Source organism: Hermetia illucens, chromosome 3 (genome assembly GCF_905115235.1).
Source record: "Hermetia illucens chromosome 3, iHerIll2.2.curated.20191125, whole genome shotgun sequence".
Taxonomy (NCBI): Eukaryota; Metazoa; Arthropoda; class Insecta; order Diptera; family Stratiomyidae; genus Hermetia; species Hermetia illucens.
The window spans coordinates 92,072,310-92,100,285 of NC_051851.1; the positions used below are offsets into that span (position 1 = coordinate 92,072,310).

At 44.5% G+C, this 27,976-nt stretch overlaps 1 protein-coding gene across 1 annotated transcript; it reads left to right on the forward strand.

Annotated features, from left to right (window-relative positions):
* The first annotated feature begins 37 nt into the window (after positions 1-37).
* Positions 38-27,976, forward strand: LOC119651963 (negative elongation factor A). The gene is made up of 6 exons (XM_038055825.1): positions 38-276; positions 658-912; positions 24,729-26,684; positions 26,816-27,202; positions 27,286-27,441; positions 27,500-27,976. Exons 1-6 carry the CDS (start codon positions 67-69, stop codon positions 27,686-27,688), a joined length of 3,153 nt encoding a protein of 1,050 aa, XP_037911753.1. The 5' UTR covers positions 38-66; the 3' UTR covers positions 27,689-27,976.

The following is a 27,976-nucleotide window of genomic DNA, read 5'->3' on the forward strand; positions in this document are numbered from 1 at the left end:
AACCCCTCGGGAAGAAGAAGATCATTCTAGTTGTGCATTGTGTCAATCGAGTAGTTGTAAATTAAAATGGCGAACGTACGTGATAGTGATACTTCATTGTGGCTACATAATAAGCTCGGGACTTCAAACGATTCGTGGATCAGTGGCTCGATATGTTCGCAACTCAACAAGGAAGTGTTAAGGAATATCAAAGATTGCTTTCCCGATCTACAGACGCAAGTCAAGCTGAAATTGCTGCTGAGTTTTTTCCACATTCCGCGCCGCCTAGTCGAGGAAGTGAGTAAATTGCACAAAAAATTGGTGTTTGTTGTCCGCTGGCGGTCTTTCGGCGTGTGAGCGTAATGAGCGGGTCGAGTAGGTGCGATTGTTGTGAAATGACCGGAGACCGGATTTTCCGGAAAAGTGTCGTGCCGAATTGCAATATGTTGCGCGCACATCGGCCGCAAAAGGGGCGAAGCACTCACTAGTGCCGTCCCTGCTCGTGGTGTTGTTAAACTGAAGTCATTCCCAGTCGTCTGACAATTGGAATTGTTTTGTTGACTTGTGTTTCGCAGCTGCGGGGGTTTCAGCGTGCTGATCGGCGGCACACGATCCTCCCGTTCCTTTCATAGCTTTACAGTCGGTAGGTAGCGAACTGATTTGATTCTTCTGTTTTAGTGGAAAACGGAACTGGAGGAAATCATCGAGGTGGCCGGCTTGGACTCGGAGTTGTGGGTGTCGATGATCGCCGAGACGATGAAGACATTTCCCGCCTCCGGGCAACTAAACACAGAAATCACGGATTACGAGGAGACACGGCCCATCTTCACGGACATGGTCACAGACCTGAAGCGAATGGTTAGCAAACACTGCGACCTGGGGATGCTTCCGCTGGAATGTCAGTATCTGAACAAGAACGCGCTGGTCTCTGTGGTAAGTTGAACATTTTCCGCATTTACTGCGTGTGAGAATTCTGATCGTAAGGATGAGGTTTTGAAATGGAAGGCAATTTGAATTGATAACGGTTAACCTTTCAATTTGCGTATCTGGTTATTTTCATGCAGGCTTTAGACCTTGGGGTATATTCACTAGGCTTGACAAGCCTCTAATAGGAACCCTCATGTATTCGATTGGGCGCGTAGAGGGCTTTTTTACGTACATAATCATCTGTAGAAGTTGAGAGCCTTGAATTGGTTTTTTCAGCATTGGCTAAAAATCAGATGAAATAGATGAAGATCCTCACATTTTCCGGTATCAATAATTCGATTTTTTATGTTGGTGTCATAAGCATTCCAAATGGAATTCGGCCAGTATATGCTGGTGTTATGTAGTCCCGTAGAACTAGAACTTCTCTAGAACGCGGCCAGGCTTAAATATGCCCTGTTGGCAGCCAGCAACCTTGCTGTTATCAGTTGTGATTTTCGACCCTACATAGGTGAAATTTTCAACAGCCTCAAAGTTGTAGTCTCCTATTTTTTTCTTCTCAGTTGACCAGTGCGATTTGATGTTGTTTGTCTTGTGGTGTTGGCGCTGACGCTGCCACCATGTCGTCTTGCCTTCATTAATGTGCAATCCAAGATCTCGCGCCGCCTGCTCGTTCTAGATGAAGGCGGTTCGTAAATCGCCGGTTTTTCCCGTGATGTCGATATCATCAGCGTAGGTGGGCTTGAAGAGAATGGTACATCTTGCATTAACATCTGCACTGCGGATCACTTTTTCCAGCATCAGGTTTAAGAGGACGCATGAAAGAGCATCCCCTTGTCTCAGGCCGTTGTTGATGTTGAATGGTCTTGAGACTGATCCTGCTCCTTTTATCTGGCCTCGCATATTGACCAGGGTCAGCCTATCAATTTGGTCGGGAATCTTAATTCTCCCATGACCATGACCGTTATGTATTGTCCCAAAGGAAAAGCCCACTTCTCGTTTTTATTCGAGAGGTGGACTTCTGCTCCAGAACCATTTTCTGTCTTTGAGCCATCGGTGTAGAAGACGTCAGTTGTAGTTTTCTCTCCGTTTCAAGATAACATCATATCTTTTACCAAACAGATATAAGGGGATCTGAGAATCGGAAGGCATCACGAAAACTAGATTTAGTTCTCACAATGCCTCTTCCAATGCTTTGTGCCCTCACTCAACTCTCGAGTTCGTGAAAGAATCATCCGGTTTTCTAAGAGAGTCCAAGTTGGCTAACTCATCCTTATTAAGGACTCTGCACAACCTGGAAGTCTCCCTTCCACCTTCCAGTTCCTCACAGTACGCTCTAAAAGAGTCTCGTTTCAAACGTTTTACGAGTCCCTTATATTCACGCTGTGAGTTCCGGAAGTTTACCCAGTTTTCATCTTTATTGCTTTTGCAAGCACGATTTAGAAGCCGTCTGGTTGATTTCCTGAGTCTGCAGTTCGCGATTGGAACCGTTTTACCACTTTGACCTCGGGAAATATGACAAGCCTCTACAAAGCACTCTACAAACGTGCGGTTCGGAGTTTTCAATTTATCTTCTATCACCAAAGCAGTCCTTAGTCGCCTAGGGAGTTCAACTTTGTCACCAAGAAGTTCATTGAACTTTTACTAGGATTCCGTCTTTGCATTATATGCTGTTCCTCTGTAATAATTAGACTAAATTCTAAGTAATGGTGATCTGAGAGTGAGACTTCATCTAGTACTCGCCAGTTTCTAATCAAGTCTAATAACTTTGAAGTGCAGATTGTTAGGTCAATTACTTCACTTTTTCTTGGCCCCACGAACCTACGTTCGCGGTCATCAGACCAGCTGAAGTGATAAAATCAAACAACTTCTCTCCTCTAGGATTGCATTTGCTACTACCCCAATAAATATGCTGAGCGTTCACATCACAACCTATTAAAAGTTCAAGGCCACTTGATTCTGCATACACTACCAAGGGATCTGGTTCTTGCGTCGGCAGAGGGCGCAAAGAATCATAGGGTAAGTAGGCAGAGGCAACTATAACGTTTCTCCTCTTACCATTAACCTGGTATTGTAAGTTGATCGCAGCAAGGTCCTGTGAACAGAATTGTCTCAGCATGGTTGCCTCTAACAATGTTGACATCAGAACGCAGGCCCTCGGTCTCGAGGATCTTTCATCGAAGAAGATCCTGGTCCCCTTGACTGCTCCAATGCCACAGACCCTGTTAAAACGAATCCATAGCTCTTGAACCAGAAATGTATTAGGACAGTCTTGCAATTTTCCCAGCTCTGCCGCCAGTAGATAGGAAGAAGCTTTGGCATGATGCAGGTTGATTTGACTAACTCTTATGTTTGTAGCCATAAATGCAGTCTAATATGAAAACCGCCTCTAATTGAAAAGTCTGCTGCATTCCGTGTGGATCTCACCGGGGTTACCAGCGTGTCCTCACCTTCCACCGAATGTTCCGCTTTCTTGCGTCCGATTTCTCTGGATATCGCCACACTTGGTGGTGTAGCAACGTTTATGTCCTCATTCGCAAGAAACTTCGCCTTTTTTCGCAATGCCTTCCGTTGCCGTCGGCTAGAAGCCCTCCCAGATTCGCGGAGTCCTGGCTGCATGGATCTATTTGCACATACCGGCGTTAGACCAGTTGCGTCCACATTACCAGCTTCCCTTTCTTCGGTTTTTCCGGATACAGGCGGAGGAGAAGGTTCTGACAAGCCTGTAGTGCGTTCTCCTTTGCGGCTGAAGTTTCCTTCTGCCGAGCCTTCTTCCCCCGTATTTTGGAAGAGTTAGGTAGTGACTACCGACCGGCCGTAGTCAGATTAAGGGAGTTGCTGTATTATCCTTTTTGGCTGACCGCGTCGTAGACACCGGGTGTAGGTTTTCCACTGAAGTGGAGAGCCTGTGGAGGCCTCCAAAATCCGTGCCTCGGCCACGACCTGATTTCTCAGAGTCGCGGGTGGATTCAAAGTCTGTGACTTACTACCACTTGGAGAGTTCCAATCCTTTGTTTCCATCTTCATGTGTTTTTGGACACTCTTAGTGTAGTAGTAAACTACCACAAGCTCCCCCACCACGACAAGGTGGTGTTCGAGGGGGAGCTTACGGATGGTACTCAGCAACGTGATACCTCTATAATTGCTGCGCTGCGTGATATCTCCCTTTTTATATATGGGGCAGATAATGACTCGTTGCCAGTCGTCAGGCATTGATTCGCTGTCCCAAACCTTGAGTACCAGTGTTGAACCGCTTGGTGTAGTTGGTCGCCTCTATATTTAACCAATTCGGCTGAAATTCCATCGGCTCCTGACGACTCATCGTTTTTAAGCCGATGCATTGCACGGACTGTTTCTTTCATTCTTGTCCGCCATCTCAGTTGGCGGGACCTCAAACTCGCGGATATTTTGGTTGTTGAGCAGTTCATAAGAATACTCAACCCATCCTTCCAATATGTCTATTTTGTCGGAAATCAGACTTCCCTGTTTGTCTCGGCAGGATGAGCATCGAGGTGTACAAGGCTTCATCCTGCCGACTTCCTGGTAAAACTTTCGCCCCTGGTGCGGTTGCTCCCTGTACTTTACGAGTTCACAGACTTGTTGGTTCTCCCAGGCTTCCTTTTTCCGTCTGTGAAGTCACTTCTCCACTCGACGGAGTTCGTGATAAGTCTCTGCGCGTACCCGCGCTCCTTGAAAATGAAACATTGCTTGGTATTCAGCATTCTTCCATTCTGTTGTCAGCTTAATGCATCGTCGAACCTGCCGTTCCTACTTTTCTTGCGGCTGGGGCTAAATATGTTTAATATGTTTCTGGTTGTATCAATGATAACGCTCCTCAGTGGTTGTGAAAATGATTAGTTGATGATTCATCTCCATTCTCTTAAAGGTGTTACGGATGGCTGTGTTGTGGATGGCTTCAGTATTCATTCTCACTTGATTGTCGGATGGGATTGTAGGAGGTGGCAGCGTTGAATCAGCACGTTTGTGGACCAGGTGCTTTCGATCCGTAGTTATCATTGGTGCGCAAGGCTGTCGTACGGAAGGTCGCGGTTCAAATCTCGGTGGTGGCAGTGGGATTTGTATCGTAATTTGACGTCGGACACCAGTTGACTCAGCTGTGAATGAGTACCTGAGTCAAATCGGGGTAATAATCTCGGTCGAGCGCAATGCTGACCACATTGCCTCCTAGTGTACCGTTAGGGTCTTGAATGAAGTGCTCTAACACACTTCAAGGCCCTGATCCAACATGGATTGTTGCGCCAACGATTATTATTATTATTATTATCATTGGTGTCCTTATATAAGCTATGGGAGCCGACTTATCGCCTGAATACGGACCCCGTCCCTACTTGACTGTTGAAATCTCCAAGTATGATTTTGATATCATACTTGGGATAGGCTTTTCCGACTCTGCAGTCTCCTCTATAGGGACGTGAACGTTAATGAGGCTTATATTTCTAATTTACCTCGCAAACGCAGAGTGCATAGCTTTTCGCTTATGTTTGCAAAGCCAATAACAGCAGGTTTCATTTTTTGCCTGACTAGGAAACCTCCGAGCAGATGGCTTTGGTGTAGTGGCTCTTCTCCAGAAATCGGTTTTTGGCCAGCCATCTCTTGTAACGCTGTTACATCAATCTTACCCTCCGTTTCCGAGTAAATCGGGTGCGACAGACAGACAGACATTGTACAGTGGTTCAAACGTTAAATCTAGCGCGAAAAAGTCCTAACTTCGTAATTGTTGCAAGTGGATGTTTGAAATTTGGCACAAAGCTCTGTTTTAAAATTACTTTGATTACTTTGAAAATGGGGAAAAGTGTCATCAGTATCATTGCACTATAGGCTTCCCATTTCTGGCGTCAATGGATTAACTAGCAAGTCAGCAACTTGTACATACAATGTATGAAAGTTCTGCCTGCGAAATGTTGATTTCCTTGGAAGAGAAGATACCAAAGGGTCGGACGATAATAGCAGCATATGAAATAAATCTTTCATTGTCTTTTCACGTGAAATTTTTTGGGTATGAAACTCACTTTGTTTCTTGGCTCCAAGGCTTCTTCGGACAGCATTACTAGAGGAAATGTAGATTCTGTATTATATCGGTTCCATGAATCAATATTTTGTGAACACTTGTAACATTTACTCTACCATAGATATAATTTCAAAGTATCAAGCGTATAATTGCAAAAAGCTTCAGCATTGCATTCGAAACTGTATTGAATCTCCAAATTAGACACTCGTTGACTCCAGTTATATTTGAAGCCTACCCTGAGTGAACTGAGTCAAATCTGAGTAATAATTTCGGGTGAGCACAATGCTGATCACATTACCCCCTATAGGGTACTTTAATCTTTTAGTGTACCGTTATGGTATTGGATGAAGTGTTCTAGCACACTTCAAGGCCCTAATCCAATTGTATTGTTGCGTCAACGATTCTTATTAAATGTATTTCAGCATGATAGTCGACATTTTCCTTCATTAGAGTTTTTTCAAGGGGGTTGAATTTGCTATTTCTGAATTTGAAATGTGTATCCAATGTGCGAAATACTGCCAAAACCTCTAATCCAGGCATGCAACGTAGATAGGCCAATAGGATATGTAAAAACTGATGTTGCAACTTGTTATTCAGTTATTTTGTCGTCCATAATTTTTGGGTTTGCCTCGCATATTCCACATCTTGAGACGTACCTCCTGCAATAGTACTAAACATTTTTCATCGATCGTCGGTCGTTGGGTGAAAATTGTGTTTTATATTGAGCAACAATTGTGAAAATTTGATTCTTGACTTTCTCAATTTCCTCTTTGTAAAATAGGGTTTTTGGATGGTCTACAGAATGGCGTAACGGTCGCGGATTATAACGATTCAAATTGCAAATAAATGTTCGTCAGATTTATCTGGACCGTTATCCTGTAATTTTTGTTTATAAGTTGCATGGCCACTGCTTCCATCAAAGCCCTATTTATATGCCATAACAGCCCCATTTAATTGCCGTTGATGATGGTGATGAACTAGCTCACGCTGCCTGCCTTACTTGCTCTATAACTTCCTTTTGTACATCAAATATCCGTTGCAATCGAATAATGGATATTGTATCCGGATAGCATGAAAGTTTCGCTTTTTCAATTTCCATCGAGGCATTCTTTGTTACGAGCCCTGAAAACATGTTTCGTTCTGTTCGCAGCAAGCTCTTTTCGTGACAAAGTGGATGTGACATTTCAAATTATTCTTTTTTGTTAATTATTATATTCGGTGGACGCATGCTAACCGAAGTATTGAGAATACGCGATTAGTCACGGCGAAACCTTTGTATTTGGTTCAAACTTCCTCGCATCAAACATTGTAGAGCACGCTTTTGAAGCGGACCTTTTGGTTTAAAGGGAAAAACTTGCTCTTTGCAAAAAGTCTAACAAGTTGGAAGTCTAGGAGAGACTTGGTAAAATTTCCAAAATTAAAAAATTTTACGCACCGCTTATTTCGACGATTTATTCCAACAACAATTACAGTTTCATTGGCTTAATATTTTACGAATTTTCTACACCTTCGATTTTGGGAGTTTTTTTGCGCTAAATACAGCATTTGAGCCATTGTGCATTAAGTCGATTTTAATAAGGTTTTGTTACACACAAAACCTTAAAAAGGGCTGGGAAGAAGTAGATTCTTCATAAATGGTGCTTTAATATTTCACTCGAATGTCAATTATTCTCGCTAATTATGATGCCAGCATCTTATTTGCGTAGCTTAAGATGCAGTAAATTCGCGCGAAATTGATAAGTTTTATACAACGGCGGTATTATGCGCGACACCGTGTTCTATGCTGCTGCAATCTAGCACTTCTAGGATGAACTTAAGTGGGGTTTTCAGTTAATTTTAAAAAGTTGTAAATATACTGTTAGTAAGTTTATTTGATCAATTATCAAAATGGGACATATTTTGAGGCCTATATTTTAGATAAGCCCATGATGCAGTGTAGATTTTTGGGTTGGGTAGTTCCGAAAATTAGTCCCGTCTCATTTTAAGTGTGGCTTCTCATTCGTGCATTTTGCAATTCAAGTCTAAAACTAATATCAGTTTCGGAAAGTACTAATCGATACCTTTCATCTACCCCACACAACTATATTCGGTGAAAAAAATTTACAATTACCCTTTGTCCCTCTTTAAACTGCACGTAAATTTATGACACGTGGGATTTAATAGTTCCCATATGTCTACGAAATTTTATTTAAGTCGTTTTGGAAGATAGTGCGTGTGACAGGCAAACATACAGTAAATCGAGTTTAATAACGTTTTGTTTTGCACAAAACCTTCATCATAAACGGAAGAATTATAGCAAATTAATACAACAATGAAATAATGAATATTATTCAAGTTACTTGTAAAAAACTTGATTAGGACTTATATGTATGCTACAACTGTACGTATCCTTCCTCGCGTTGGGAACTAGCTCAACTTGCTATGGAAGCTGTAAAATCGTTAAAATTGATAGACCAGTAGCTTACTCCAAACTACAATGTTATTTTATATATATATTTCGGGAGCAACTTACCCCCTTCACGCCAGACAGCTTTTAAGGATATCGAATTGGTGGACCTCGGCGCAAAACCGGGATATTTGGAGTTCCTTATTGAGGCAGGCTTAGCGGTTGTTGCGCCGTTGATGATGATAAACTTACCCCCTTCATCAGTACAAAGCTACTAGGTAGCTTTCGGGAGCAACTTAAGTTACTGAAGGGTGTAAGTTGCTAAGCTACTGGTTTATCAATTTTAGACTTAACTACAAATAGAAGACAATATCTAACCCCTGTAAAATCGTTATCAGGGTTAAGTATTTAACATTCTTTATTTTAAATATTTATTGAATACTTATTATTTATTAATAACAAATGAATTATTGAATTCGTTCTATTTTAAACTTTTATTACAAATTAATTGGCATGAGGAATTATTGAATTCATTCTATTTTAAAACTCTAATAACAAATTAATTGGCATGAGGAATTATTGAATTCGTTCTCGAACTCATGGCACACTTTTCTCCGATCTTCCACTCCCGTGGCGTGCTACGCAAAGTGGATAGATCCGCGCCATCTATTCGCTCGCACTCGCAACATTCGAAATAAATTTCGAATGCTGCGAATCCTGCCGCGCCACATCACTCCGCCCCCAGATGAAACCTAGGGGTTTCGGCGACTGATCCCCGAACTTCGTTCGCCGTTAATCCACAAAGCGGACACGACGTTGCTTCGGGGCGCACGCGGGTTTCAGCCTGGACAAAGAGACCGCCTTTTTGTGACCACCGATCTCGAGCTGGAAGAAATGTTCTCCCCGCTCGAGAACGCGGTACGGGCCCTCATATGGAGGCTGCAGCGGCTTCCGGACGGCATCCGTCCTGATCAGCACGTGCGTGCAAGTGTCCAGCTCCTTGGGCGAACAGGCAGGTATGGACGAGTGTCGAGAGGGTGGTGGCGCTTTGATGCGTCGGAGATTGTCCCTCAGCAGACGCACCAACCCCGACTCCGTGAGACCCGATCTCTTGTCGAAGACCGGATCGCTTGGGAGTCTCGGGTTCTCCCCGTATACCAGCTCCGCGGGGCTGGCAGCAAATTCCTCTCGGCGGGTTGTTCGAAGGCCGAGTAGGACGAGAGGCAAGACTTGAGTCCAGGACGGGTCGTCGCGTGCCATAATGGCGGCTTTCAGCGTCCGGTGCCAACGTTCTAGCATTCCATTGGATTGCGGGTGGTATGCAGTAGTCCGCTGGCGTTTAAAACCAAGGAGTTTGCCTAACTCGGAGAAAAGGGTGGACTCAAATTGCATTCCCTGGTCAGTGATGATCACTGCAGGGACGCCAAAGCGAGGTATCCACTCTCGACAGAGGGCTTCAGCACATGAATGCGCCGTAATGTCTTTCAGAGGTATTGCCTCAGGCCACCGCGTGAACCTGTCGATGATTGTGAGGCAATACTTATAACCGTGCGAGTCTCGCAAAGGCCCTATTATGTCGAGGTGTATGGTGTGGAAACGCTTGGTAGTGCGGGGGAATGAGCCCACTTCTTTCCTTACATGCCTGGAGACTTTACACTTTTGGCATGCGATGCACTCTCTGGCCCAGGAATTGATATCCTTGTTCATGGAGGGCCAGAAGTATTTTCCGGTGACTAACCGGTTTGTTGTCCTGATGCCGGGGTGCGCCAAGTCGTGAACTGCGTGGAACACTTCCTTGCGAAATGTGGCCGGAATGTATGGCCGAGGTCCCTTTTCCGAGTCTTCGCAGCAGAGCGAGAGGTTTGAGCCGAAGATGGGCAACTCCCGAAATTTGTATTTGGGGTTGGACATGAGGCTCTGAAGTGCTGCGTCATCCACTTGCGCCTTGGCAATAGCCGAGAAATCGAGTGAGGCGGGGATGTTAACTTCGGAGACACGAGACAAAACGTCAGCAACAATGTTGTCCTTGCCGGACACGTGCTGGATGTCTGACGTGAACTGGCTTATGAAGCTCAGGTGTCGAAGCTGACGAGGGGACGCTTTGTCGGGCTTCTGTTTCAAAGCGAACGTGAGAGGCTTATGGTCCGTGAACACTGTGAACGGCCTGCCTTCTAGGGAGAAACGGAAGTATTTGATGGACAGGTATGCGGCGAGCAGTTCGCGATCGTAGGTGCTGTAGTTCCGTTGAGCGGGATTCAACTGCTTCGAGAAGAAGCTCAACGGCTGCCAAACTTGGTCCACCTTTTGGTGAAGGGCAGCACCTACTGCGATGTCAGAGGCATCAACAAAAACGGCTAGGGGTGCATCTTGATGAGAAAATGCCAAAAGTGTAGCATCAGCCAGTTGCTGTCTGGATTTATTGAACGCGCAGACAGCCTCTTCAGATCACACAATCTCTCGTGTGTCTTTTGTTTTGGGGCCAGACAAGTACGCGTTCAAAACGGACTGGTGATGGGCGGCCTTGGGCAGGAAACGACGGTAGAAGTTTAGCATGCCCAAGAACCTCCTCAACTCCCTCACTGTTTTTGGACGCGGGAAGCTTGTGATTGCTTGCACCTTGTCTGGGTCGGGCTGTATTCCTTCAGAGGAAATGGAGTGGCCGAGGAATCTCACCTGTTTTTGAAGGAACTTGCACTTCTCAACGTTTAAGACTAAACCGGCCTCAAGGAGACGTTGAAAAATGCACTCGAGATGGGCTAAGTGCTCAGACTCAGTAGAAGAAGCGACCAAAACATCATCCAAATAGACGAAACAGAAATCGAGGTTTCGCAGGACTGAGTGAATGAACCTTTGAAAGGTTTGCGCCGCATAGCACAATCCGAAAGTCATCCGGGTGAACTCGAAGAGTCCAAAGGGTGTGCATATTGCCGTCTTTGGAATGTCTTCAGGAGCTACTGGAATTTGGTGATAAGCCTTGGTTAAGTCCAAGGTTGAAAAGATGCGGCAATTCGCGAGGTGATGCGCAAAGTCGTGGATGAGTGGAATTGGATATCGGTCAGGAACAGTCTGTGCATTTAGCCTTCTGTAATCCCCACATGGGCGCCATTCGCCGTTTGGCTTAGGGACCATATGCAGTGGGGAAGACCAACAGCTGTTTGAGGGCCTGCAGATACCCTGTTGAACGAGTTGTTCAAACTCTTTCCGTGCAATTGCCAGTTTCTGAGATGGAAGAGGACGCACCTTCGAGAAGATCGGGGAACCAGTAGTGATAATGTGGTGCTGCACATTGTGCTTCACTGGTTTGGAGAGACTACAGTTGGTAGTAATCTGGCTGAACTTTTGGAGAAGTGCCCGAACACGAGAGTCGGTAATGTCTTCTAAAAGAACGGAAAGATTATTGCCTGGGTGAGATACCATATGTCCCGACGAATTAAGGTTGGTCGTGGAATCTATAAGAGACTTGTTTTGCAAGTCCACCAGCAATCCATAGTGACACAGGAAGTCTGCGCCTAGTATGGGGAAGCTGACATCCGCCAGGATGAAACGCCACGAAAACGTCCTACGCAAGCCAAGACTCACGTCCACTTGCCTATACCCGTACGTGTTTATGCGGGAGGAATTTGCTGCCGCAAGTTTGAGCGGTTGTGGGAAAAGTTGATGTTGCCGAGGTACGGGAAGAACCGAAACCTCCGCACCAGTATCGATGAGGTAGCTGCGCCCGCTGAGGGGGTCGAAAATAGTTAGGCGACGTGGCGCTGCGTTCTGGGTGGCCGCCGCCAAGACCCCCCGCGGACCTAGTTTTTTGCGGTAGGAGAGAATCTACACGGTAGCGTACATCTTGTCGCTTTATCCCCGAATCTGCGGTGGTACCAGCAAATCCCTTGGTCCGTGGACTGTCTTGACGACCTGCTACCTGATCGCCCTTTTCGGGTGGCAGACCGCGAGCGTGCTCGCGATCTGGCGCCCGAACGCTGAGCGTCCAACGTCGCCCGCATCTCGGCCATACTGGCTGTTAAAGCAGCAATCTCGCGCCTCAATTCACCCACCTCATCCGACGGTGGTTGAACGGCCGCCAAGGTTGGGCGTACGTACACCTCCTGGACCTGGTCGGCCGTCGCTGCCAGTTCCTCCAAGGAACCGGAGACGCAAGCGAGGATCGCCTGGGTGCCCTCCGGGAGCCGACGCAGCCAGAGCGACCTGATCAGGTCGTCGCCGATCTTGCTCCCACCCAATTGCCTCATTTCACGAAGCAATTGGCTGGGAGTTCGATCACCCAACGATAAACCCGCCAGCAAGTGGTCTAATTTTGCCGACTCGCTTGCCGACAGGCGCCTGATCAACTCACTCTTGAGCTGCACGTACGATGTCGACTTCACCACGTCGGACACCAGAAGTATGGACTCTTCGTCCAGGCCGACCACCGCGTAGTTGAAACGGGTCGCGTCCGATGTGATGCCGGACATTTGGAACTGTGCTTCCAAATGCACGAACCACAGCTCGGGGTTCCGTCGCCAAAACGGAGGAACGCGTACGGCGAGGGCGGTCACTTGCGGGTCCGATGGGCCTGCCGCGTCTTTATTGTCAAAAGACATTTTTCTTACTGAGAAGTACGAGATTGAGATGTAAACGCGGTGAGTTTATACTGAAACGCGGTGAACTTTACACCGACACGGCAGGTCGCACCCACAAATGCACGCACGAAACGAGAAAAAACGACGAGCGAAGCGGACGCTCTTCAGCGCAGACCAAAAATACCACCAATGAAAATGGAGAACTCGCGATGCTAAACACCTCCTCGCCGTCTCTTGCAGCGATTTCAATCTTTTATTACTATTTTTTTTTTTTTAACTTTTAATGTATTGAACAATAATTTCACTTAAAATAAATTACAATAATGATTCGCTGCTGCGGCCTCTTTGGTGAAGACGGCGTCGATGTGAAGGCGGCGGCGGTGGCGGCGGCTTCTGCTGCAGCGATGGTGGCGGAGTCTTCGGTTTCTGCCTGATAGCGGTGGCTGTGGCAGTGATGCTGGTGTCGGTCAGCTGCGCTGATCTTGACGGCGAGGGCTGCAGTGACGGCGGCGGCTTCGACCTCTGCGGCGATGGTGGAGACGATTCCGGCGGCGGAAGTGGCTGCGGCAATGATGGTGGCTGGGGCTGCGTTGATGGCGTCTGTAGCGACAGCGGTGGCAGCTGCTGCGTCTGTGGCAGCACCGGTGTCCGCTGCTGCGTCTGTGATGGCAGCGGTGGTGGTTGCGGCGTCTGTGGCGACGGGGACAGCGGGGCTGCAGTGACGGGGGCGGCTTCGACCCCTGGAAACGACTGCGGCTGCGGTTGTTCACGCAATTATGGTGCGTGCTCCGGCGTCACCAATATGTGTTATTTGCGCTGCTGCTGTTCTTCGCCCGGGCCGTTGTGCCGGTTACAAAAAGACGACCCCTGACGCTGTCGGAATTGGATGGTGTCTGGGGCTGCGGTGCTCTTCGGGGTCACCAATTAAGTATTTAACATTCTTTATTTTAAATATTTATTGAATACTTATTATTTATTAATAACAAATGAATTATTGAATTCGTTCTATTTTAAACTTTTATTACAAATTAATTGGCATGAGGAATTATTGAATTCATTCTATTTTAAAACTCTAATAACAAATTAATTGGCATGAGGAATTATTGAATTCATTCTATTTTAAAACTCTAATAACAAATTAATTGGCATGAGGAATTATTGAATTCGTTCTCGAACTCATGGCACACTTTTCTCCGATCTTCCACTCCCGTGGCGTGCTACGCAAAGTGGATAGATCCGCACCATCTATTCGCTCGCACTCGCAACATTCGAAATAAATTTCGAATGCTGCGAATCCTGCCGCGCCACAAGGGTGTTGTCGTCTGGGTTGTGGGTGCGGGAGAACTGCTGGAGATATGTTGTGGTTGTGACGCCTCGTTGATTGCCATATGATGTAGCCCATGGTGATTAGGATCAGTGCTAATGCCGAATGCATTCGTATTCGAAAAAGTGAATATTCCAGTATCTACACAAGTGAATACGAATACGACTGTATTCTTACGTCCGAAGCTGAATACAAACGTATTCGTATTTACAAAAACGAATACAAACTCTGTTGGATTAATACGAGTATTTCCAAGTGCGAATACGAATTTTTTGTATTGAAATGTAAGCATTCGCCTGGATAGTGAATATTAGCGCCTTAGTGATCTGATCATGTTGTACGTATGTACGGTGGAGTCGGACTTAATCTTCAATATGAAAATTAAAAGGTGTTGCACGTGTAGACAAAAAAAATATGTACTATACATATAAACTCGAAAGATATTTTCAAGCCTGAAGAATTGCTTGGGAAGAGAAAGGACTTGAAAGAAATAACGTATTCCTCTCCTTCTGTGCTTTTGTCAAGTAAATGTCTGTGACTGTATCATATATCAGGCAGAGAAATGTCTGTTTAGCCAGAAGGGATACAGCTCCACCCAGACAAGGTACAAGTAATCTCAAGCTTTCCGCGCCCGAAAACCGTGAAGGATTTGCGGAGGTTCTTGGACATGTAAAATTTCTATTGTCGTTTCCTGGTCAAGGCCGCGCAACACCAGTGCGTTTTGAACGCGTACTTGTCTGGCCCCAAAACAAAGGACACACGAGAGATTGTGTGGTCTGAAGAGGCTGTCCGCACGTTCGATAAATCCCGACAGCAACTGGTTGATGCTACACTCTTGGCTTTTCCTCGACAAGATGCACCCCTAGCCGTTTTTGTTGATGCCTCTGACATCGCAGTAGCTGCTGCTCTTCACCAAAAGGTGAATCAAGCCTGGCAGCCGTTGAGCTTCTTCTCCAGACAGTTAAACCCCGCTCAACGGAACTACAGCACTTACGATCGAGAACTGCTCGCCGCGTATTTGAGCATTAAGTACTTCCGCTTCTCCCTTGAAGGCACGCCGTTCACAGTGTTCACGGACCATAAGTCTCTCACATATGCTTTGAAACAAAAGCCCGACAAAGCGTCCCCTCGTCAGTTTCGACACCTGAGCTTTATAAGCCAGTTCACGTCTGACATCTAGCACGTGTCCGGCAAGGACAACATTATTGCCGACGCTTTGTCACGTGTCTCGAAGGTTAACATCTCCGCATCACTCGACTTCTCGGCTATCGCCAAGGCGCAGGTAGATGATGCAGTACTTCAAAGCCTCAAATCCAACCCAAAATATAAATTTAGGGAGTTGCGCATCTTCGGCTCGAAAATCTCTTTCTGCTGCGAATACTCGGAAAAGGGACCTTGGCCATACATTCCGGCCACCTTTCGCAAGGAAGTGTTCCACCCGGTTCACGACGTAGCGCATCGAAGCATCAGGACGTCAAATCGGTTAGTCGCGGAGAAATACTTCTGACCCTCCATGAATAAGGACATCAACTCCTGGACCAGAGAGTGTATCGCATGTCAAAAGTGTAAGGTCACCAGGCATGTAAGAAAAGAAGTGGGCTCATTTCCCTGCACTACCAAGCGGTTCCACACCATACACTTCGACATCGTAGGACCTTTGCGATACTCGCAGGTATTGCCACAATCATTGACAGATTTACGCGGTGGCCTGAGGCAATACCTCTGAACGACATTACGGCTCAATCTAGGGCCGAAGCCCTCTGTCGAGAGTGGATTCCTCGCTTTGGCGTACCTGCAATGATTATCATTCACAAGGGAATGCAATTTGAGTCCACCCTTTTCTTGGATTCATACGTCAGCGAACTACGGCTTCCAACCCGCAATCCAATGGGATGCTAGAACGATGATCCGTCCTGGACTCAAGTCTTGCCTCTTGTCCTACTCGGCCTACGAACAACCCGCCGAGAGGAGTTTGCTGCCAGCCTCGAGAGAACCGAAGACTCCCAAGTGATCCGGTCTTTGACAAGAGATCGGGTCTCACAGATTCGGGATTAATGCGCCTGCTGAAAGACAACCTTCGCCACATGAAAGCCACACCTCCCACATGACACTTGTCCACACCTGCCTGCGCGGTCAGGATGGATGCTGTCCGGAAGCCGCTGCAGCCTCCATACGAAGGCCCGTACCGTGTTCTCGAGCGGGGAGAGCCTTTCTTCCAGCTCGAGATCGGGGGACAGAAAAAGTCTGTCTCCTTATCCAGGCTGAAGTCCGTTTGCGCCCCAAATCAATGTCACGTTCGCTGCGTCGTTTGATGCGGGTTCAGTCGCTGAAACCCCTAGGTTTCATCTGGAGGCGGAGTGATGTGGCGCAGCGGGGTTAACAACCATCGAAATTTATTAACCCAAAACCCAAACCCAAGTTGATCAGTCTAAGCTGCCCAAGTCAGTCCTAGATTGCTTGCTAATTTGGCAATTTCATTGTCAATGTCCAGATTTACGTTTCTCCCTAGCCAGCTGTCCTAAGCATTAGTAGCCGAATAGGGTGCCACTCGAGTGCCGTATGCGATGAGGCAGTACATTCTGTCCTCTGGATGTATTAACATTTGCCTACAGTCTTTTGGGTATCGGTAACGAGCACAAACTTCGGCAGATTGAAGTAAAGATGAATAGTGAACAATTTCTTTTGAACGGTCGGTTGATTAGACATAATATCATTTAGTGAAATTCCAGTTGAGTTCTTCGAGCAGAAGGATTTAATACCACACGAGCTTAATAGTACTCTTATCAGGTTTCAGTATATAATGGTGGGGGAAGAAGTAGTGTGCGGGTAATAAGTTTTTAGGACCGCTCCTTGACATATGGCTCAATGATTCATACTCCTTCATGAATTCGCCGTAATGTGCTTTTACTGTTGTATTTTTGGTCAATAGTCTTTCAAGTGCTGTCCAGAATCATCAGGAGTGAATTATTGACAAACGGCAATTTCATTGTGAATTAATTTTTGCTATTTCTGGCGGTGTGTTGAGTGCAATGAGCTTCGATTCGTTTTTCCGCAACTGTTCATGTAGGTTGAATATAATGAACTTTATCAAGTTTTCAAAAACGTTCGATGAGCTTTTGAATGCGTTTCTCATCATCACTGAAAAACTTCCACAAGTTACATGGTTGATTGACATTACCGGCAATTACCCAACTAAACACAGTGTCTTGAAGAGTCGGTAAGTTGTCGGCCTAATCTGGCCCTCTGTTAACAGCTGGTGGTAGAATTCTGCTCCTAGTAATATATTAATTCTTTGTGGGTCATTGGAATGAGGGTCAGCGACGTCAGGCACGTTTTCCGTTTGCTTTCCACTGTGCCTAATAAAACATAACCTTGACGTTTCAGATGGTAATGATTTCGCAGTTCCTTGTTTGTCTTTCTGACCGATTGATTCAAGTGATTGGAAGCGATTCTCCAAAATTTTTTGGAAATTACTCAATCGTTTGAATTTCTTTCGGATTAGTCATACAGAATGTGGCTCTGGTGATCCAGTTTTTTTATCAACAGCTATAGGAGTAACGGGTCCCATGTCGAGGTATCCACTCCTAAATTCCCAAGCGCTAATAAATCCTTGTGCGTTGTATGGTGGAAGCTTTCCAAGGCAGATGATATCACTCTCCTGTTATTGTATCTGTCTTCCATTATTTTCCAGTATGTAGCATAGTTGTCCCTAGTTAATGGAAAATGTCTGTTTAGTTTTTCTACCTCGCCAGTGTCATTTGTTTTAAGGTACCATATCTTTTGTACGGTAGGCAAAGGTTTATTGTTGATGTCGTTGTAGAAGCTGTGTGAAGCCGATGGTACGAATGTTTAATGCTGCAGAATGCATCCTGCACTTAGATGAAGATAGCCTTCACCACTCACGCTTAAATGAAAAGCATCTATGAATGACGGACATATAATTTCCAAACGATGCATATCACCTACGTAATATAAAGGGCCACTTGTTGGGTTTCATAAGTTCGATGCAATCCGATGTTGAAAGATCATTGTCCTTAGCGGGCAATTGCGCTTGTCCAACGATCCTTGAATAAATGTGTTGATTTCACATTTGTATCGCTCGGACTTTGTGTTGTATATATCGGACCTTTGAGGGGGCATAGCCTTTGATTTTCTAATGTAATACACGTAGAAAAGTCTCCATTGGACAACCCGAAAAATCAATCGCACCGGTAGTTGAACAAGTAGTTGAACCCAAACGTAAGAATCCGCGGCTTTCGTTGGTTAAGGGATCAGTCCGTATAAGTCAAACGGATCAGTGTAAAGCACTGGGAGAGTCATTCCGATTGTATCAAGCCTTTATGTACTGCTCACCCAAATCAGTTTGTCCCCGAATAGAATCTTGCACTCATGATTCCGTGTTGTGCGTCGATAATGTTATCTATGAGCATGTTCTTAATATTGTGACGTGAACGTTATATTATGAACCGAAATGTGAAATTTCTCTAATTTTTCATTGACGGCCCTGTGTATGGATTCGACATTTGCCTTCTTCACAATTAGATTGTAGTAATTAACAATTTTCGACTTCTGTTGTTGACTTTTACGTTTGCGACGTGTTCGGATAATATTTCAGTGTATTCCTCGAAGCTCTTTAATTGCAATGAGTCTAAAGAGTAGGTTTGCCCCGCACAACTCCAGTCGGAGTGGAGTGGCTTTCTGGATGGACGCATTCTGGTTTCCGCGGTAAGCAGCGATACGTGTACGTTAAATTCATTGAATATTCATTGCTGTAAATGTACGCCACGTAAGCTATCTCGGATGTAACGCTAAGCGCGTGGATTTGCAAGGTTAATTGTTGATGTTGACATATGCTTTGAGTCCCTGTTGAAAGTGCATCCACTATTCTGAAATGTGAGAAGACATTTGGTCGTTGCCTCTACCCTGGGAGCAGCCTGACTGAAGTGGTTGGTCTGATGTGTTGCCTCTGCCCTGGGGCAAACTAGTTGTCTGTAAAATTTAAAAAAAAATGTTGACTTTGTATGTTAGCTCAAAAAAGCAGCCCATGGGCCAGAACAGTGGAAGTCAGTTTTTCCCCAATTGGCTCGGTCCTCCACCAAGTGGATGGCGGACTCAGGGCTCCTTTAATTATAAAAAAGTTTATTCTGCGTCAGCACGCTTTGGCAAGCGATTTTTACCATAGCTATTAATTCGTGCCTATGACGTGTTTGCGGATGCTGAGTTGATTTTTGGAAAAATGTTTTCCCAACTTTTACCGCCATCAAGGATACTTGGAAGTTATTAACAATATACAGCGATGATTGATTGATTTATTGATTAGATTTTATTTAATCTGCATCCGGATATTGCAAAGCAACTCTACAGCCTTAGTAACACCCTAGACGAAGTATCTCGCGAACTCTGGACATACCCTACAAATTACTTCACAGAAAACCCCCCAGAGTCTCCAAACAAAGCAGAAGATGGGCGCTTTGTTGGAATATTATGACATAGCATTCTTCAGCGCCGGATCAAAGATGGTCTGCGAAGTCAGCACGGGTTGCTAATAGTGTAGCCGAGTCATAAGGTGTATTCCAGTATATTGCAACCGGGAGTACTGGAGGTCTGTCGATGGTTAGAGCCGCAATCATAATATAGTTATCCAAACCGACAGCGAAGCAGCCATTAAGGCTTTGTGTTCAGTGACGACATTCTCCAGGCTGGTGGGCAAAGTCCCCCTTGGAGTTCCCAGACATAAACCATAAGGGGAATGAGCTGGTCGATGCACTGGTCAGATGGGCCTTCGTTCTTGACAGTCCTTCGGTGGGCGTACTCGGCATTACGCTGGCGACTGTGAAAAATGAAATTCAGTCCCACTACTTAGTGCCGCTGACTTCAGATGGCGAAGCTCAAATCAAGGAAGATTAGGCGTTCCTATGGCAAGGCGAGAGCTTTTGCATCAGACACGTACGAATGCGTACAGGATTAGGCCGGTTTGCAAATGGTTCTGGGCTGGCATACTTGACAATTGATATTGCCTAATTTGCGGAGAACAGCGTGAAACCCTCAGGCATTTGGTTGTCGAGCTCTAATTAGAGCCAGGTATCGGACACTAGGTAAACAATTCTTTTGGGCCTCTAAGATTATCTTCGTGGGGCTTTGCTAGTCTTCGTTAACGCTAATGGTTTAGCTCTGAAGATTTGAGCCGACTGGATGCTTCTCTCGTTGCCAGTCAGGAGTTCGTGCAAAAACGACATATCGCAGCTCTAATTGGGTTCCTTGTAGCGGTCACTAACACCTTCCTTCTCACTATCTAATTTTCAGCTGGCCTACTTTTTATGAGCAATTTTTATAAGAATCAATTTAAAAGCTATTTGGGAATACACGAGATATGTACTTACCACCTTTACCTTTACATGCTTATTCCAAAGAAGCTTCGTGCCTAGAATACAGCTTTTTTATAAATAATACCGTTGTGGTTTTATTTGTATTTACTGAAAGCCCATGCCTCAGGTACCATCAACACGAGATCTCGATCAAAAACTAGCAGCCACGACTCCCCATAAGATTAATCGTGTATTGGCAGATTTTGCAGTTCGCGTAATAGTTAGTCGATCAATATACTCCATAGAAGTGGCGATAGCAACCCTAGAGGGCAGCCTTTCGTCGTTTATTTTAGGTACCGTTCAACACCCACTTCTCTACACGAAAATCTCTGTGTTGGCATTCTTTGGAATTTTATGGTGAGAAAAATCATTGCATATCTCCGACCGCGATGGTAATTTCGGGAGAAGAACTCCGCTCATAAGGTCTGATGCTTGTACCGTGTATGTGATGTAGTGCATTGGTGTGTACCCACGTGTTTGCGAACACATGGCTGCGAGCATGTGGCTTAGGGTTTGTCACATGGAGTGGGCAAACACACACAAGTAAACTATCTAATCGCCATCGATACATCAATACATTAACCATATGGGTCACGGACCAATTAGCTACCTCGTCCCTACCCCAAAGATACACAATTGCCGCTGGATTTACTCCTCCTGTATATAAGTCTTCTTGCCTTGTAGTCTTTTCATTATGGTCTTGTAAGCAATATAAAGATGCTTTGCAATTCGTTTACCTACCCGAACCTCTTTCAGATTATCTTGAAGGTGTTCAGAAAAAAGGACAAATGATTAGTGAATGTAAAAGACAGTAAAAATTATTGTAATCAATCCACTTTATTTATTCCAGTCATGTTGAATTCTGAAATTCTGGGAATGATAATTCGTTTGAGGAATTTTGCATTTGCGGGGTCTTTGAAGATTTTCTCACGAAGAAAGTTGTCTAGATGAGCGAGTCTCTGGCGATGTTGGCGAATAAGGCAGTTTCATTATCCAACTCATTCAACTTTTGCAATCAAAACTTGCAACTGCAAGATCAGACCATGTCCGAAGAGCACTGCCAGAACCTTCAAGCCTGGATTCAGGAAGCTTTGATGGGTGAGACTGACTGCAAACCACCAAGCAGTAATTATGATCTCCCTCTGATGCAAGTTCGGCTTCATGGAGTACCTTAGAGCTACAGCGAGTCCAAATTTTCAGTCGGTTGTCGCCGACACAACAAAATTTGATCGTAAAACAAATCGATACTGTTACGTAAAATGAACGAAAACGGAACTTTACAACGCCACATTTATCGGGATTTTTTTTGTTCACATATGTTGTGTCTAAGTCAGAAACATGCCCCAAACATTGTACGCGAATTGGCTTCGATTAAAACCCACAATCATCATGAGTCATCTTGAGTGCTGGTCGCTACAAAAATTGATAGATAAACAGAATTGTCGAAGCCTTTCAAAAACGAGCATTAAATGTACTCGATGTCCTTCGGGATTCAGATTCAGAAGCAATCAGTATGTCGTCAATGTAAGCGTAGTTAAACCGTGTAAAGCTGTGTCGATGTAACGTTGAAATGTTTAAGTGGCGTTCCATAATCTGAATGACATGACTTTCAATTCGTATAGGCCGAATGGGGTTATGACGGCGGTTTTTCGGAATGTCCTGCGGCGCAACTGGTATCTGATTATACGCTCAGGTTAGGTCTAGCGTAGTAAAAAACGTTTTTCCACTTAGATTGTGTGAAAACCCTTGTAGTAGCGCGGTAGAGTATATATCTGGGACAATCGCGGCGGTAGTCGCCGCAGGGTATCCACTGTCTGCTCTATTTGGGGACCAAATTTAGCAGATTGGTCCACTGACTGCTCGAGGGCTAACAAATCTCCTGCTAGACCATGAAATAGAATTCTTTTGCCTCGCATAGTTTCTCTGGTGAGAGCTTTCTTGTGCGCTGAGTGACCGGTGGTTTTTCGGTGAGGATATGATTGAAGATGTTGTTTTTCGCCCCATTTTAATATCGTTTGGTATTGTATCGTCCTTATATTCGTTAAGAACATCTTCGAATGCCGTGTAGCAAACGGTCGGTGATTGCGTTGAAATGTTCACAAGCATATCAGCTCGTGATAAATTAGTTGTTTGGTCGATGATGCTTTTGCCTCGTAAATCTACAAACACACCAAAATGTTGCAGAAAATTTGACCCTACATTTGGTTGCGTTACATTGGCAATAATGAAGTTCCAATTAAGGGAACGTCGGAGTCCGAAGTCTAAGGTGAAGAATTTTTCGCCGAACTTGCTGATAGTAGAATTATTAGCTGCGTAAAGTTTGAGTTTCGCTGGTGCTGTATGTCGTTCAGCAAAGTTGGGCAGGAGAATCGAAAGGTCGACTCCAGTATCAACGAGAAAAGATAGACCCGATTTTCTATCACGTATAAGTAAACGGGCCTTGGTGGTCGTCGTCTCTGGTCCCTTGAATTCAAGATGATGATTTTAGTATTCCAGCTGCTTAGCAGGCTGTTTCCGCTGGCACGATGGTCGGCAATTTTTGGCCGTTTTACCAAAACGCCGATGATAATAACAAAAATTACCTGGAGCGTTCGATTTTCTTCGTCGATTCGGTCAATTCGGTCAATTCTCGCGTGAGTACGAGTTGGAACGCTAGCGCAATCGCAGTTGCAATTCGATTTTGACGAGAATATTAGTAATCGCCACTAATGGGACGCCACGATTGTCTGCCGAAGTTGGTTTGCCCACTGCTGACAAACTCACCGGATGTTGAAGTTGCAACATTATGTCGGCCATTTCGGGGACTACTCGAATTTGTTCCGGAAGTTGCTCAAGTAGCAAAGTTCGTAGAGTTGCATCCATAATTTGAGTTTCTGCCATTTGTCGAAAGCAGAGAGTATATACCGCGTGACTGCGGATTTTGGGTGGTTTCGCGCTATCGAAATAACATGTGGAAGTATCTTGGGCTCCGCAAATTACATGATGTACTTGAATTTGGTTTCGTCCGATACTATACCACGCGCACTCTGCAAATCGCTACTTATTAAAATGAAGATTTATAGCAATACGCACGAGAACAATAGTGGACGCATGATCATCGTGTTCGTACTCGGAGTCACCAGATGTGGCGATACTAAAAGCCTCGAGTTTTCTAAAATTTAAACTTTTATTTTATCGCAAACGAATTCGTCTAAAACAATTGCGACGCCTCTTGAGAGCGGTAGTCGACTCAGGAAGTTAAAGTAGCTTCCCTACAGATTTAATACTAATACCTTCATCAGTGTGTTTGCCTACGAACTTTTCAGCCCAATTGTTACTCTTGGCTTTTTGAACAACAATTTCAGCCGTTATTTGCTGATTCTTTCAAATGATAATAAAGGAAATCCGATATCTAATTGTGAATTTTTATTCATATCCACATTATAGCGTATTTATGACTTATCTATTTTCATACTTTGCTTCCTCTGACGATCCCTATACTCACCTGTGTAAAGTACAACTCATTAATTTTGCTACTCCATTAATGGTTGTCTTTGCCAAGATATGTGCTGCTCTTGTCGATCAAGCACTGCTCGGTTATTCTGTCCGTTCGTTCATGACGCGTCTGTCTGGCGCTTGCTCGCTACCAGGTTCAATTGACTCTACTACTGCTTTGCTATTGGTAGACATTTTTAAAAATTATGATTCAATATTATACACTAGCTTCCAGTTCAGTTCACATATTGACTATAATAGCCGTTTAAATGTCCACTGTTTGTAAACATCAACAACTTTCATATATTTTTGATCGATTTGTGGTTTCTATTCCGAGGAATATAATATAGCAGAGTTTAGGGTGGTGGCGTTCAACAACAGAGTTTATTTTTGCTGATATATTTTCTCATGTTTATTGAAGAAAGATTTGAAATGTCCATGTTTATCTCAAGATGTCCTACACGCTCGGAGGAATTGGAAACGAAAATTTTTCATTCATCAAAATTTCAATTTATTGTCTCCCTTTCAGTAATTCGAAACTGGCAGTTACTTTGAGAATTCGTTGTAGTGATTTCTTACTTTATGACTTGAGAAATGCTCGTATGTACTGACTTTATTCTCTAATATCAGATAATTGCATGTATTTGCATTAACTAATGAAGAAATCCTTTCACAGGTGGGTCAGCAACCAAATCCGATAAAACATTTCACATTAAAAAGAAAACCGAAAAGTGCAAACTTACGCGTGGAGCTACTACAAAAATCAGCTGATGCCCAATCGAGTTTAAAAAAAGCTTCTGCTCCTACAATTCCGTTACGTTCGCGAGGTATGCCGCGGAAAATGACAGATACGACACCTTTAAAAGGCATACCGTCTAGGGTGCCAACATCAGGGTTTCGTTCGCCAACTACAAATCAAACTCCAAATCGACCAAACATGGTTCGAACTCCGGCCGGGCGTAAAGACGGAGGAATAAAATTAATAGAGTTCACAGAACAACCACTGGGATATGCAGCTGCGAAAAAACGAAAACGACAACAAGAATTAGAAGAGCAACAGAAGAAAGCCCTTGAGATAAAGCAAGCGGCTGCAAATGCTGTCCCCGTGGAAGCTGCATCTCCAACAACAACTTCTATAACCCCCGATTATGCGGCTGGGTTGACTGCAAGTTCGATATATACACAGCCGCCTCCAACGCCCGCGCCATCAATTGTCAAAGAGGAATTGAATGTTAAAATGTCTCCGCCAAGCACTGCTTCAAATATTGTTGGTACTTTGACGAATAACGTGAGTCAAACTCTGTCTCAACCAAGCATATTAAACACATCAACTTGTACGACCAAAATTGAGGATACCGCAATAAAATTAGAGGATGGAATGATAAAGCAAGAAATGGGGGTGATAAAGCAAGAAATAGGAATGATAAAACAAGAGCTGGTTGAACCAAATTCGGAAAGTATATCATCGCCCCTACGACCGATGGGATTATCTGTATCAAATCAAACGCCTCCCATAAACGGAACTATCATAACAACGCCTAAGTCTTCGCAAAGCCAGTTAACATCCGAAACTGTGTCCATTACTTTAACGCCTCCACAACAAAAGCGCATAATTTTGTCAAATTCTCAACAAACACAAACGAGCACAATCCGAAATCTTCCAGTAACTTCGGTTCCGAAAACGAGTGGCAGTCCTATAATATTATCACAGACTATCATTCAACCAGCAAAAACAGTAACTAAGGTGGAGTCACCAACACAAATAAAGGTAACATCGCCTACGATACCGGTCGTGTCCTCCAGCATGCAATCCACAACACCTCCACGGCAGCCTACCCAAATAATACTAACATCAAACACTACCACGATTCCTTCACTTACGTCGTTCACCCAGACGCGTCCACTTCAAACAATTGTACAAACGCAGGGGGTTCCATCTCAAGTTAACCAACAACCAACGAAAATCGTTCTCAAACAATCTCAGGGGATTCCAGTTATGGTAGGAAACACGTCTAGAGCGACAAATGTGCAAAGCCAGCCTCCTCCTTTGATTGCTACGCAACAGCCATCGCTTCTCAATGTGAATTTGCCGAATAGGGCGGTCACTATTCAACCTGCTTCACAAGCGGCTCAAGCGCAGCATATTCAAGCCCAACTGCAGCAGCAGCAACAACAGCAAAGTCAACAACAACAATTCCAACCACAGCAAATTCAAACTCATACGGTGGTTTCGAATTCAAATGCCACGCAGTCTCCCAAATTTGCTCAGGTTGTGATGTCACCCGGCATGAATGTGAAAGGCAAAACAATTATCTTGGCGCAGAAGGGTGTGATTCTGCGAAGTGTCGGAGGTGATGTGTATCAACAAATACCCCTGGGAAATGTGCAAGGCTTGAGTAACTTGGGAGGTGCCACGATTGTGACGACAGGACCTCAGGGAGGACTGGTGAAATCGCCAACGCAAACGGTCGTCCCACAAAATACGATTAAACAAAACAGCACGACCCAGCAGCTTCCAGCCCTTATTCCAACGAATAATCTTACGCAGAGCGTTAATGTGCCAGTAGTAATTGCATCGCATAATCTACAGCAACAGCAGCCGCAAACGCAGACAGTACAAACGATTTTAAGTGTAAGTTTGATAACGAGTATTTTGAATTGCAATAAATGTCAGAGTTCAGCTGCAACTATCCGACCATTATTGCTTCTGCAATTAACTATCAATCAAATTCGTCCTGAATTTTTTTTTAAATACCATTACAGCCACAACAACAAACTATAATTCGGCCTGTGTTGACAACAAATGTGCAAAGCGGATTAACAACGCTCCCGCAAGGTCTAACTCTGCTCCATCGGCCTGGTCAGCAGCCACAGCTAGTGCAAGTGCAAAACAGTCAACCAGTTGTCCAGCAACAGCAACCAATACAACGAACGATTATTTCACAACCGCGGCCTCAAGCCCAAATAAGGCCACAACGAATTATCATCCAGCAGCAACAAGATCGGCAGACAATTATAACGCAGCAACAGCAGCTCCAGGAGCAGCAACAACAACAAACCCAACACCAGCAGCAACAGCAAACGCAGATACAAGTGTCTCAATCGCAGTCCCAGCAGCAGCAGCCTCAAAGGAAGGGGTTGTCTTTGTCGGTAAGTTATGCGAGAAAAAATGTCAAAAAGTTCAGAGGCAGCTTGTTATTTACTCTTCGATTCATTATGAACTTATTTTGCAGAATGAACATGTGATCAAAGCGCATGAAATGTTCCGGAAAGCAAACAGAGTCAACCGTCCCGACAAGGCTCTTATATTGGGCTTTATGGCAGGCTTGAGGGAAAATCCGCGTCCAAATCCAGAAAATGTGATCGTTATTAAGTTAGGAGAGACAGAGGTAGGATGCAGTAAACTTTAGAAAAACTCCCAGAGGACTCACGACTTGTCTCTTTCAGGAACACGTTAAACAAGAAGACAACAGTTCAGCATTAATGTTAGTAGAGTCGCTTATCCGATTGGACTACAATACCGGCGAATGGAAAACATTCCAGAATTACAGGCGCTTAGACCAGTCATCGCAGACAACGCAACAATCAAATCAAGACTCAAATTTAACGCAAACGCAGAACTCGGTGGTAATATAGAGTTTGGCTATTTCATAACTGAACTATTCGTTGTTATATGAGCATACACACATACATTTGTTAGGAGAGCGTATGCTACCCCTTATGTTCTTGGATTGTCGCCGCATCATACACTCACTGATAAAAAAGAGGAAGAGGAATATAAAAACAATCTAGTTATCGACTATGAGTTTAAATTCTATGAAATTAGATAGGCAATTAAAAAATGAAAAAGATATAAAAATTTAAATGTTTAATAAACCATTATAACTAACTGTATAGATTATATAGCTATAAATAGAAATAAAA